Source organism: Erythrolamprus reginae, chromosome Z (assembly GCF_031021105.1).
Source record: "Erythrolamprus reginae isolate rEryReg1 chromosome Z, rEryReg1.hap1, whole genome shotgun sequence".
Lineage (NCBI taxonomy): Eukaryota > Metazoa > Chordata > Lepidosauria > Squamata > Dipsadidae > Erythrolamprus > Erythrolamprus reginae.
In genome coordinates, this window is record NC_091963.1 from 26,781,583 (window position 1) to 26,796,236 (window position 14,654).

Genomic DNA, 14,654 nt, shown 5'->3' on the forward strand with positions numbered 1-14,654 from the left:
CGTGCCTGAATCCTTTTTTGAAAGTACATATAGATTTTTTTTTAAAGAAAACACCTACTATAGTGCAAAGATCATGCTAAACCTTAAAAGGAGTTGTCAGACAATACCTTCTAATCAGGCACCTTCCAAATAGTTTGGGAATTTTGGAAGCTGCAGTCAAATTACATCTGGACTGTGCCAAATTGCAAAAGACTGCAGTAAGAAGTAGACACGGCTTTGTGACAAATAACTCTCTTCTCAACAGTTTAATGATCAAATTTATGTGCTGTGTCAGCCCAACTTTGATTTTGCTCAGCATTCTTGATATATTTCGAGTATATAAACCATGACTTCTCATACGGAAAACAATTACATTACTAAATGGGACTTTCCATTCTAAATTGCTTTTTGGAATGTAGGACAGTGACCTTGCTATTTAACTATTTTTTTTTTAAACTTACTTTTCCCCTAATGTCAGCGAACCAATGTGCATGCCCCGTTCAAGAATAAGGTGGAAGTTTCTGCCCCTGGAAAAATGGATGGATTAAAGGATTGAAATGTACCATGGAAGATGCAGTTGCATTTAGCGGTGGAGTGAACCAAGTAGGGATAAAGGCAGTAGGAGGCAGGGATGGGATAGCCAGTTGAGTGACAGGGTGAAAAGGAGCGGCTGATACCAAGTGGAAAGGATGACCAGACAGTAGTGCTGCGTGAGTTGGCAGGAAGGTTGAAGCAAATGGTGAAATTGATATGGGTGCAAGATGAGCCTGTGGGAATGGATGTATATGGGTTAGATTGCTGCTGTGTGGATGAGCCCCATTGGACAAAGCCAAGCTTTGCAAAAAGGTTTGGTGGAGGGTGGCAACGGAAGTGTGCTGATGGATTGGAACAGACTGAACTGCTGGAGATGCAGAGAACGTAGCTGGTTCAGCAGTAGACCGAACTTTGAGTTGCTTTGCTACAAGTTGTTTCTGCATGTGCTGCTGGGCCTGTAGCTGTAGAAACCTGTATTTATCTATTTCATCAGGGGAAAATATTATAGGATGTTGTGATAAAGGAGGGGAGATGCACTGATTATAAAGGTCAGTATCATATTCTGTTTCATTGGATTTATGCATAGCATTGTCAGGGAAATAGTTTAGCTCCTCTTCTGCTTGATGGAAGTCTGCCTTTGCATTGCATTCTTCTTTGGTGCCAGTAAAATTTGGAGCAAGGGAATATTTATGGGAAACAAAAGCACCAGGAAAATCACCTGTCATTGGATCACAGCTTGGTAGATGAAGTTGTGTTTCATCGGTTAAGAGATCTGTCTTCTCTTTTATTGTTGTGCTTGCTTCCATATTTTGAGTTTGGTAGGTAGCTCCTCTTTGAATTAAGTCTTGGAGCAGGCAATTACTATAACTAGTGTTGCACATAATATTACCTAGGGTCAAACCTTCGTTTGTGTTGTTTTCCACTTCCCCCATTTCACGATTCCACACACAGTTCATATCAGCACTGTGTGTGTTCTCCTGGGAAGGCAGTATTGTTTCACTCTCCATGGAAGATGTTCCAGGCACATTACAGGGGACATCCATCCTGCAAGCCTTCGAAAAGCTGCCAGTTTTTCCCATTTGTCCCTGGTTTCTTTTGGATTTCACCTTTTGTAAAAGTAGCTTGGCAGTCAGTGATTTCTGTCTTGCTGATTCCTTTTCTATCCAGTTGACAGAGCAAATTCCATGCTTATGCTTAGAGGCACACGTCACATCCTGGTTCTCTGAATGGGCGGAGCAGGGGTTTTTCCCTTCACCGGTTCTCATAGTCATTTTGTGCTTGTTCCAGATATGTACAGATTCCTTCATGAATGATCCTGAATTGCTACCTCTAGATTGAGTGGGACTTGATGATGTTTCACTGCTCCCTGAATCATGGAAGCAAGAACCTTGGGAACTGATACACCTGTTCCTGCTGTGTTTACAGACAGGGTATCTATTTCTACTTTGCTTCGCTCTTTCTCTTTGTAGCAAGTGCCCATATCTCAAATATCGTTGAAATTTTATTGGATGCCTCTGAGTATAATCTGCAGATTGCTGGCTTTTTTTGTGGATAAAGCAGTCCATGTCTGCTTCATCAGAAGAGGAAATGCAGTTGTGCTTTTGATATTTACATTTCTGTCTTCCAATTGATTTTTGTTTCTTTTTGCAACAAAAAGGTAGATTACCTCTACTATGATTGCTTGATCTATGATTACAGTAACAACTTGTGTCACTATTCTCACTATTGGAGGAGATGTCAGAATAATTAGATTGTCTGTCAGACCAGGATTTTTGCAAAGGGCAGAATTTCCAAAAATCATTAGCAAAACTCACATCGTTTTCCTTTTCCAAGCATTCATCAGGGCAATCTAACTTAAAACCAAGAAGTGTATTTTTTCCATTTTCGTTTATGCTACTTGCACGAGTGACCAAATCCAGATTGGTTTGCTCCTGGGAATACATTAAATCACATTTTCCACATTTTTCCTTTTTCGCTTTAGATGCCAAAGGATAAATACAAATATTTTCACCAACTTCATTCTGTACCGTGGTTTCACAGTTTTGAAAGTGTTGTGCTAAAGATCTCATACACATTTCTGTATGGTGATTTGTTGCAATTGTACAATGCCTTTGTGAGCAATTAAGGTGAGCAGGCACATTGGGTATATTTTCACTCAAATCATCCGAAATGTACTTTGGAGCAGTACAATTAATTTTGTTTTCTTTCTCTTTATATAATTTTGACTGACACTTTTTGAGATACAGAGCACTGTCCTTCTTTGGCTTTAAAATGTTATCTTTCCTAATGGACAGTTGCTTCTTCTTGGAAAGATCCAAGATCTGATCTTCATCTATATCCATAGTTCTTGAATACTCCATAGAAATTTCTGGATTGATTTCATGCTGCCCATTGTCTTTATTGGATAAGGGAAGTCTAAAGTCAAAATATAATGGATTGCAGCCATAAGAAATAGAAGGTTCTGTTTTTGTAAACCAAAGAAGTTCTACGGGCCAATGGAAGGCTTTGCTGCCATCTTTACTCAGTACGTGAAGAAAAGGAAAGGTTTTAGGCTTAATGTCATGAACTAAACCATCATTTTTAAATGTTTCATTATCCGAAGCCACATTTTTTAAAGAATCAGAAGAGCATTTGAATATACAGGGATTAAAGTGTATTGCACATGAATGCTCTCCTTCAGATGACTGTTGTCCTGGGAATTTAGAATCACATTCTGTTAGCAAGATGTTTCTGTTCCTGTAATCTGTTTGCTGCATACAAGCACTAGTAGGTTGGCATTGAGATGTGATGAAACTTTGTACAGATTTCCGAGTCTTGACCAGTTGTCTTGATTTTATATCAGGAGAGCTGACACATTCCAAATCTAAAGAATGCTGCTCCTCCTTATAAAATGGAAGATGACTTTCCACTGATTGTCTGTGGCTATTTTGGTTATTTTCCTTATGTGGTCTATTTTTTCCAGCCAGATTGCATAATTCTGGGCTGTCTTGCTGGCCCCGAAGTGTGCTTAATTGCTTTTGCACATTGGTTCTCCTCATGCTACTCATATGTGTGCAAGTGTAACATTCCTCAGCAGCTTGGTTCAATTTTTGCTTTGGTGACCCAATGTGGTCATGTGCTTCTTCCACATTCTCACTGAAGACAGATGCTGATGACTCAAGTTTCAAGTGGACTTTTTTGGAGAAAGAAAAGGACACCCCTGTCCTGTTACAAGCATTCGTGCTGCAGGGGAATGCTGGAGACATACGGTTTTTAAGCAAACGGCATCTCTCTATGCACGGTTGATCTTTGTTTAGCAAAGGTTCCTGTAGTTTTTCAGAATGGTGGCTGGTGGAGCTTTTAGCTTCCTCTGCAGTCTTGGCTTTGTCTTCTTGAGCTAAGAGAAAAGTGTCTTGTGCTTGTTGCTCTGGTTGTTCTACAACTATCTGGGGACTTTTAAACATGGTTCTGCATCCGGCAACACTAGAAATAAATAATATAATGAAAACAACTTAAGTTAAAATGAATTTAATTTTCAGCATACCCTGTTAGAAAGTATTAGCCTGGGTAATTAGGAAGATGAAATGGCATTCATCAGGACCCAATATGGCATTTGAAAGAATGTAATAATAACATGCTGAACTGATCACAATCATGGTGTCTCTGGTCTCATTCCATGTGAGGTAGTTAATGAACACAGCATGCCGTGAAGGTTCATTGAAGCCTGAATTAATGTAGTAGATAGAATGTACAGCCCCATGAGCTGAACTACAGGCATGCATAGTTTAGTAAAGATGTGCCTGAAAATGAAATGTGCAAATCTACAAAAATCTACATACATTAACTGTCCTCACTGCTTTTACTGACAAAGGTTTGCTTTTGATTACTGTATAGTATTATGAACAGCTTCATCCATATCTCTTACACTAGTGAACTAAGAGGCTATATACTTGTAGAAATTATGCATATGGAAGAAGCTTTGGATCAGAATTTTATTATGTCTATATTATTTCAATACTTAACTCAGCATTGGATTGTTGTAGATTTTTTTTTTTGCACATATGATATCTTGGAAGACCTTTTACAGTCTTGTTAACTTTTTCATGACTTGAAAATATATCTTAGTTTATTAATATAGATATATTTTCCCAATATGGCATTCTTCACATATGTGAAACTACATACACTGTCTTCTTGATATCATCTCAGCTACATTGACTGGGACTGTTGGGAATTTTACTAAGAGACATTTGGATAGCAGTAAGAGGTATGACGGCCAATTGACTAATCAATGATGTAAATAATATATAATCCCATTGCTGAAACAGTATATCTAGAATTTTTTACCAAGCTGAGCTACTTTGATGGGCAGTGAAAACAGCACTAGCAGCAATAACACTTAGACTTATATACTGTTTCACAGTGCTTTACAGCCATCTCTAAGTAGTTTGCAGAGTCAGCCTATTGTCCCCAACAACCTGGGTCTTCATTTTTCTGACCACAGAATGATGAAGGCTGTGTCAACCTTGAGCCAGTGAGAACTGAACTGCTGGCAGTCGGCAGATTTAGCCTGCAATACTGCATTTGAACCACTGTGCCATTACATCTCAATAAAATGAAATATATGGCCATGTATTTTGATAAAGAGGAGATCATGCAATGAGAATGATTCAATTTGATTTTTTAACAATCAGAATTTTTCTAAATCTCGAAATCTTTCTGTCTCTTTGAACAAATTTGTAAAAATTGATAAGTTCTTAACAAACAATATTCAAATCAGGTGTGTTCAACATGGATGGGACCATGTTATTGCCACTAGCTATTACAGCTTTCTAGACTGTAAAGATCCATACTGTGAATATGATAAGTGTCAAGATAATGCAAGAATGAAACATCCAAAATCCTCTGCCTCTTTGAAAGAATATACCAATTCCTTAATTTTATCCATAATTTGAAATAGTTAGGATTTTTTCCCTTTTCATTCCATGCTGTTTTTACAAATTCTTTATTAAAAGGAACTGATTACTCATTCCTAAGCAATGGGCTATCTGGGTTTCTCACTGTGACCATCACATAGTCAAATCTGATTAGCTATGTGATCATCACTAAGGAGATAATCCTTGCCTAGACAAGAAAGCAAGAAGGATTTAAAAAATAAAAACAAATCGAAGCATTGGGGGGGGGGGGTTGCAAACAGGGACAGGAGGAGTAAAGTATTGGGATCTTTAGATTTCCTTGGGCCAGGGGGGATTTTTTTCATGTTGCTGGGGGGGGGGGGGGTGTTTGCAGAAGTTTTATTTTCCAATTGGTGTTGTTACCTAGTTTGGTAATGAAACATCTGCACAAATTCAAAAAGTTTCAAAGACCCCATGGTTCAACTTTGAGCTTCAAATATTCTCTTGTAAGAGTAAAACAGTTTATTGTGGGGAAGGGAGTATTTAGCCATACTTCTCCTTTATTTGTGGCATTGAAAATGTTTATTCTGAAAAAATCATCACAGCACTATTAAAATAATATCATAGAGATTAGAAAGAGGGTAAAAAGTCCAACATTCAAATGCCAAGGAATTATTGCAGGGCTTCCAATTTTATTGTTTGAACAATAAGGATGTTGGCATGAAAGATGAAGAAAGTTCTCTGTGTTATATGAAGTAGAAATAAAGCCATGGAGATTTCTCCTGGGACTATCAGGAAAAAAAGAGACAAGATTAAAATGTAATATTAGTTCCAAAGACGTACCATTCTGACTGCTTCCGCAATTCAGCCAACTGGTGAAGTCGTTTGAGAGCTTTCTCTTGCTTCTTTTCATCCTTCCAGGATTTTGAAGCCACATTTCGTGCAAATTCCCTTTGTTTCAGCTCTTTCAATCTCTATTTGAGGAGAAAAAGAATAAAAAGATGGTGCATTTCTTAGCATATCTGTGCAGTTCCAAGCACTCATAAATTCAGTCTAACAATATATAAGATGCAAAGCTGATTCTGTGCAAGTATAATTAAATAAATAAGTTAGAACTTTAATAGATTTTTTTTGAGGGGGAGAATTTATTTTGACCTAAAATTGTATTTCTAACTACAGTACACAGAGCAATGTTTCTTACTGATTTTAAGACATGTGGCCTTAAGTTTCCAGAATTCTGGGAGTTGAATTCAACATGTCTTACAAATGCCAAGATCAAGAAACACCGAGAGGAAGACTACCAAGAACTGTGAAAATACGCAAAGCAAGTACAAGAATCTGTGTATTCTGAACTTCAGAAACCAGAGTTTCTCCCTTGTGGGGTGCCTCAGGGGTCGGTCCTCTCCCCCCTGCTATTTAACATCTACATGAAACCGCTGGGTGAGATCATCCGAGGGCATGGGGTGAGGTATCATCAGTATGCTGATGATACCCAGCTTTACATCTCCACCCCATGTCCAGTCAACGAAGCAGTGGAAGTGATGTGCCGGTGTCTGGAGGCTGTTGGGGCCTGGATGGGTGTCAACAGACTCAAGCTCAACCCGGATAAGACGGAGTGGCTGTGGGTCCTGCCTCCCAAGGACAATTCCATCTGTCCGTCCATCACCCTGGGGGGGGAATTATTGACCCCTTTGGAGAGGGTCCGCAACTTGGGCGTCCTCCTCAATCCACAGCTCACATTAGAAAACCATCTCTCAGCTGTGGCGAGGGGGGCGTTTGCCCAGGTTCGCCTGGTGCACCAGTTGCGGCCCTATCTGTACCGGGACTCATTGCTCACAGTCACTCATGCCCTCATCACCTCGAGGTTCGACTACTGTAACGCTCTCTACATGGGGCTACCTTTGAAAAGTGTTCAGAAACTTCAGATTGTGCAGAATGCAGCTGCGAGAGCAGTCATGGGCTTACCTAGGTATGCCCATGTTTCGCCATCACTCCGCAGTTTGCATTGGTTGCCGATCAATTTCCGGTCACAATTCAAAGTGTTGGTTATGACCTTTAAAGCCTTTCATGGCATTGGACCAGAATACCTCCGAGACCGCCTCCTGCCGCACGAATCCCAGCGACCGATTAGGTTAGTGGGCCTTCTCTGGGTCCCGTCAACTAAACAATGTCGGTTGGCGGGCCCCAGGGGAAGAGCCCTCTCTGTGGCGGCCCCGACTCTCTGGAACCAACTCCCCCTGGAGAATAGAACTGCCCCTACTCTCCCTGCCTTCCGTAAAGTTCTTAAAACCCACCTTTGCCGTCAGGCATGGGGGAACTGAAACATCTCCCCCGGGCATGTACAATTTATGTTTGGTATGTTTGTGTGTGTGCTTGTTAGTATATTGGGGTTCTTTTTTAAAACTTTTTTAAATATTTAAATTTATTTGAATCTATTTGGATTTGTACGATTTGTTTATGCCTTGTTGTGAGCCGCCCCGAGTTCGCGGAGAGGGGCGGCATACAAATCTAAATAATAAATAAATAAATAAATAAATAAATAAAGTAATTCAAAAATACCAAATGTAGAGGTTCTCCCCTCAAGTATGCAGAAAACAAACATTGGAAATCATAAGAATGTGAGGCTTTTAACTGAGTTGAGCACAACATTTGCAGACTTTTTATTAAACTCTGGCATCTCCTTAGTGAGACAAGAATTGAAACTTCTTAAAAATGCATAGATATTTCCAGTGAAGGGCTACCAAAAGTTTTACTACCACACTGTGGGCATGGCTTATGCATTTTCTTTCAACATTTTTCAGTGCAAATTGGGTGTTCTGGTGTGGAGCTCCATTTTTGCTACCCCACTCCATTCCCCCACCATCCGGGAAGTAGCCCATCCCTGGATATTTCCGTATTTTATGCTACCAAAAATCATATAGTTATTTCCATGCTGCAGCAGAGGTTTTTTTCCAAACTTTTCACCACAAAACCAGCAAGTCCCTTGTGAACTGAGGAGGAAAAGAAAAGAAAAATCATTCAAATACAGCCAATTTTCTGCCACTAGATCTTTGCCTCTTGATCAGGGTTTCCAGGAAACATGTTATGCAGCCCGAAAAGCTTGAAACGTCCTGCTTTGTAAAACAATAAATTGGCCATATAATTGTTGATGAGACTTTACATGGCTGTACTTAGAACAGCTTGATTGAATACAATCAAGAAATGCATTGCAATGTTGAAAATATACTCATCAACTTAGATTTAATTAAACAAAACCAGAAAAGTAGCTCTAAACAATAACAATAATCATTGTATGCCCATTTGTAATGTAGAACATGCAAACAAAATACACAACAATAACATCTGTGTAGCTTAGTGTTTGTGCTTGGTTTGTAGGCAGCAAGCCCACAAATTAAAATACTTGTGCTCATTCATAAGGATGTTCAACGAAGAGAAGAAACTTGAGAATTAACACAATTGCGTTTTACATGCTATTAGTGTACCTAACTGGGTGTTTAAATCTTGCCAAATGTGCCAAAATATGATTTATTTTATAGAATCCCACTGTTTTGTCTTCTATAAAAAAGAATAGTAAGATGTTTTCAGACAGAACTATTGCATTGGTCAAAAAGATGTATAAGATTAGCGATAAAGACATCTGAATCCTATCAATTGGTGGCCTTAGCAGTATTAAACTGTTCTGTCGAGCTCTCTGGTAGAATCCTCCCAAAAATGCACAGATACAATTTCAGACACACACAGGTTTGAAAATTCAAAACAATGTTCTTTATAATGAAAATTCACTTAAACCAAGCCCTCTTTTGGGATAGCAAAGAGCACTTGTCTCCAAACAAACTGGTACAAGTCCCTTATCAGTTCTGTGATACTTAGCTTGCAGCTTTGAGGCAATTCACAGTCCTTCTTTTTTTCACAAAGTGAAACACACTTTGCCCTGGTTTAGTTTCAAAACGGGGAAAAATCAGCACACAAAAGGTCAAAGTCAGTAAAGCAGTCAGGAAACACGATCAGATAATCCTCCACAATGGCCAAACCCACAGGCTGCTATTTATAGCAGCCTCATTAATTACCACAGCCCCAACCAACCACAGGTGGCCTCATTTTCTTTGATAATAATCTCTCAGTTGTTGTTGCCTATGCATCGCTCTCCGCATGCGTGGCTGTATCATTAACTCTTGTTCTGAATCCAAGGAGGAGCTAGATAATTGATCTCCTTCTGAGCTGTCTGCCCCACTCTCCTCCTCCCTGTCACTCATGCCTTCTTAGTCAGAGGAGCTTTCATCAGCAGATTCCACTGGGGGCAAAACAGGCCTGCAGCATGTGGATGTCTCCCCCACATCCACAGTCCTTGGGGCAGGAGCTGAGCCAGAGCTAACCACAACATAAACCAGCAAGAGTATTAAGAAGCACTGTTGCTTAATTCCACATCCTATTGCCAGAGTTAGATGCCATTAGTACATTCAAAAGAGCAGTAATTTACATAAAATTATACCAGGAAAGGAACATGATTTGACAGGCAGGCTAACTGATATCAAGGGTTAAGTACCCTTGTGAATAAGCTGGGGTCATTTTGTAGTCCCAATAGTAAAAGTCTCCTTTTAAATAAATATCCTAGTAGGATTTCTTGAAGTCTTTTTTGAATTTACAATGCTGTGTTTACATGATGAACACAGTATATTAGATATACAAAATGAAAATTTGTTTTTCTAACTAAGCAGAAACCCCAAACATAAAATGAATGATAAAGTTATTAAAAAGCATAATTGGGATGTATTACTGAAGCATACAGTATTAGCCATCTAAGCAATCAGTGAAGAGAACAGTGCAAGAAATTGCTTTTACCATGGTAACTGATATTCTAAAAATAACTTGAAAGCCTTTTGCTTTTCAGGATTAAATGTATGAGAAAGGTAACTTTAACTTAAACCAATATATTTTGGTGTGTTTTAAGTAACCGCTGTAATAATAATATATTTACCTAAAAGGAACATAATATTAAATTAAAGATGATGATCCCTTTGAAAGAAAGAAAAAGTAGAAATAAACAATCACAAATGTATATATGTGTGTATGTGCACACTAGGGGCCACAGTGGCTCATTGATTAAAGACACTGAGCTTGTCAGATGGAAAGCTGACCGCCTGGTTTGAGACCAAAGTGCCGTGCCATCAGGTGAACTCCCATTGCTTGCCCAGCTCCTGCTCACGTAGCAATCCAAAAGCATGCAAATGCAAGTAGATAAATAGGTACCACTTTGGTGGATAGTATAGTCATGTTGACCACATGATCATGGCAATGTTTTCAGACAATGCTAGCTAACTCAGCTAAAAATGGAGATAAGGATCAACCCCTAGAATCAGACATGACCGGAGAAGGGAAACTTTTACTTTTACCTTTTTACACACACGCACACACACACAATGTGTGCAATGTTCAACTTCCTTATTTTATCACCTTAGGTTGAAACTTTTTCCTGGGAATTCAATTAATTAATCAATTAATCAATTAATCAATTAATCAATTAATCAATTAATCAATTAATCAATTAATCAATTAATCAATTAATCAATTAATCAATTAATCAATTAATCAATTAATCAATTAATCAATTAATCAATTAATCAATTAATCAATTAATCAATCAATCTATCAATCTATCTATTAATTAATTAATATGCCACCCCTCTCCGAGAATTCCCTTTTTAACAAATGTTTGCATGTACATCTCCTTATTGTCCAGGAGACATATATTCCATAAGAGTAAGACAATGTATTTTTGTCTCTTGGTTAGTTGATTTATCTATATTTGGACTGGTTCATCTTAGCTGCCAGTTGCACTCTTCCCTTAATTGGTAAACTCTTCAGACAATTACTTATGCCTTGGTCATATCATGGACTGGATTATTACATTGCACTCTCCATGGAACTCTCCCTTTTGGACCATCTGGAAACTGCAGCTGGTTCACAATCCAACAGCACATATAATGAGAGTTGTTTTTCGTGTCATCATTGCTACATGAGATGTATTGGTTGCCAGTTGGCTTCTGGATATAATTGAAAGCCTGGACCATTACACGTAAAGTCTTTTGTGGTATAAGAGCTCGATATATGAAGGACTGCTAATCTCTGTTATTTCCCTCTGCCCACTACATTCTGGCAGAATGGATGCTTTCCATATTCTATCTATTAAATATTGCCATCTAACAGGAAGAAATATGTTTTCCCCTAGCCATCTCCCCTCAAAACATGTCCCCAAAGATAGCGATATCAATAACTCTTAGACTTATATATCATTTCACAATTCTTTACATTTCTCGCTAAGTGGTTTACAGAATCAGCAAATTGCTCCCAACAATGTAGATCTTCATTTTACCAACCTCGGAAGAATAAAAGGCTGCATGAACCTTGAGCCAACAAATTTAAACAATTAGTTTACAGTGATCTCTCGGTTAGCGCGGGGGTTACGTTCCAAGACCTCCCGCGCTAACCGATTTCCGCGTTATACTGGATGCGGAAGTAAAAACCACCATCTGCGCATGTGCGCCATTTTTTTCATGGCCGCACATGCGCAGATGGTGGAGTTTGCGTGTGGGCGGCGGGGAAGACCAAGGGAAGATTCCTTCAGCCGCCCAACAGCTGATCTGCTCCGCAGCTCGGAAGCAGCGAGGAGCCGAAGATGGGGTAAAGGCAAAGGGGAAACCCCATCTTCGGCTCCTCGCTGCTGCCGCGCTGCGGAGCGGATCAGGTGTTGGGCGGCTGAAGGAACCTTCCCTTGGTCTTCCCGCCAGATCACTTGCCGCTTGCCGCTTGCCAGTCCACGCCCCCCTGGATGAGCGGCCCCGCATGGCCCCAGCGCCGGACTCCGTTGCCGAACGCCGAAACCGGAAGGGGCGAGGTGGGGGAGAACGGGAAGCTCAGCATTCCGTCAGTCGCAGCGCTGGCTGTCAACTTTTCTTTTTAGCACTGGGGAGGCAAGTCAGCTCCTGCCCAGTTTTAAAAAGAAAAGTTGACAGCCAGCGCTGCGGCTGACGGAATGCTGAGCTTCCCGTTCTCTCTCCGCCCCCTCGCCCCTTCGCCCCCCTTTGTTCCTAGGAGAAGTGCTGGTGAGGAGCAGAAGGTCTGTCTTGCCTCAATCCCCAGCACTTCTCCTAGGAACACAGGGAGGCGAAGGGGCGAGGGGGGGGAGAGAAAACGGGAGGCTCAGCATTCCGTCAGTCGCAGCACTGGCTGTCAACTTTTCTTTTTAGCACTGGGGAGGCAAGTCAGCTCCTGCCCAGTTTTAAAAAGAAAAGTTGACAGCCAGCGATTGTTCCGCTGCCGCCAGCATGGCCTGGCTGGCAGCGGAAGATGTAACGGAGCCCACGGGGGATTCGCCTTCCTCCCACCCGCAGCCGAGACTGATCGTGGGCTCCTTCGCAACCTCGGAGAGCTTCCAGGGCATGAAAGCTCACGAAAACCAGGAAGCTCTCCGAGGTTGCGAAGGAGCCCACGATCAGTCGGCTGCCGGCGGGAGGAAAGCGAATGCCACGGGGCTGGGCTCGGCTCCCCCCTCGGCTCCCCCCCTTACCAGCCCCGCCGCGGAAGGCTCCATTCTGTTCCCTGCCGGCGTCCACCCCCTCCTCGGAGTCCCCGGCACCCAGCGTCCCCACGCCGCCTCCACCTCCCGGTAATGCGCCCGACCTCTGCCTCTCTCTTTCTCTCTCATATACCACGCCGGCAACAGGGAGAGAAAGAGAGAGAGAACTAGCGTGGACTTATTTTTTATTTTTTAATATTTTATTTTTTTAATTAATATTTTTTGAAAAACCGCGTTGCAGCGTTTCGCGCTAATCGAGAACGCGCAAATCGAAGGATCACTGTATTGAATTAATGACTACTAATTAATTGCTTCCAAATGTAAAATTTATAAAGTTAGCTGATTTTGCAATTCCATGTACCAACCAGCCATTCTCTCTTTCTCATATATCATACATATAAACACAATTTCCTCTTTCTCTTCCAAGCAAAGGGGAAAACAACAGGCAGAATATGAGATGAGTGAAAGGTGCAGTAGCAACAGAAAGAAAATATGGACAAAAGGAAAAAAGAAAATAGGTGCACATAAAGAAAGAAAAAAATGATCAACATCTTGTTAGTAACAAATAAATGCCAGAAAAGCAAACTTCAGAAACAATTACAAATTTTCAACGTTAAATATAATTTTGAGCAACAGTGTCTGTTGCCATCTTCATATTTACCCATCATCTTGTTTTCAATAGAGCTTTTTATTGTCATCAACAAATATAATATTCAGAAATGTTAAACTTCCAAATCACGGGTAATTGTATTGGGGAGCATTTTCCTATATGGCAGCTATTATTTGTTTTATCTATCTATCTATCTATCTATCTATCTATCTATCTATCTATCTATCTATCTATCTATCTATCTATCTATCTATCTATCTATCTATCTATCTATCTATCCAAACAATTATAGGGTGGTAAATTGTACAAATAAAACATTAGATAACTAGTGATAAAAAGTAACAAAAGAAGACAATAGGACAGGGATGGTAGGCGCTTATGCACGCCCCTATCTTCACAAATGGTGACCACAGCCTCATTATGTTGTTTCACTTGCAAAGTCATGGAATAAATAATAAACCATTCCATTGCCTCTACTTAGAGACAAACAACGTATTCTCTAACAGTTTGGCTTATGGCATTTTTGGTTCCCTGTACAAGTGTATAGTTGCGTTCCTATCAAACAGGCAAAAAAGTCATCAAAATAGGAGACACACTATCAAGCTCTGCACCTGGTAACAGCGGTGTCCCCCACGGTAGCATTTTAGGACCCAGACTCTTTATAATTTACATGAATGATCTTTGTAATCATACTATAAGCAACTGCATTCCCTTTACTGATGAAACAATTCAACACCATCAACAATGTTGATATCCTACAAAAATATATTGAACTGTGTATCAAAATAGTCAAAAAATTGGCAATTCCAAATCTCAACCAACAAATGCTCTGTCTTACACATTGGCAGAGAAGAAGCTAGTCTTATGTAGTTTCTTTTCCAGCTAATATTGAATGGCAAACTAGAGCATATAAAACGTTTGCTAGACCAATTCTTGAATACAGTTCATCTCTCTGGAACCCGCACTACTTACTAGACATTAATATACTTGAACGAGTCTGGAGATACTTTTTTGTTAGGAAGGACATTATAGCAGATTATTTTACGTACTATGCTTAGGTTGGACTGAAGACAGTTAATTTCTA

At 40.2% G+C, this 14,654-nt stretch overlaps 1 protein-coding gene across 1 annotated transcript in view; it reads right to left on the reverse strand.

Moving 5' to 3' along the window:
* Positions 1–410: 410 nt before the first annotated feature.
* The window catches only part of ZNF804B (zinc finger protein 804B), a 260,921-nt gene continuing 246,677 nt past the window's right edge, over positions 411–14,654 (reverse strand). The window contains exons 3-4 of the mRNA XM_070726869.1: positions 6,231–6,361; positions 411–3,975 (exon numbers count right to left, since the gene is read on the reverse strand). Coding sequence (XP_070582970.1) covers positions 480–3,975; positions 6,231–6,361 — 3,627 coding nt within the window. The 3' untranslated portion in view covers positions 411–479. The remainder of the gene's footprint in view (positions 3,976–6,230; positions 6,362–14,654) is intronic.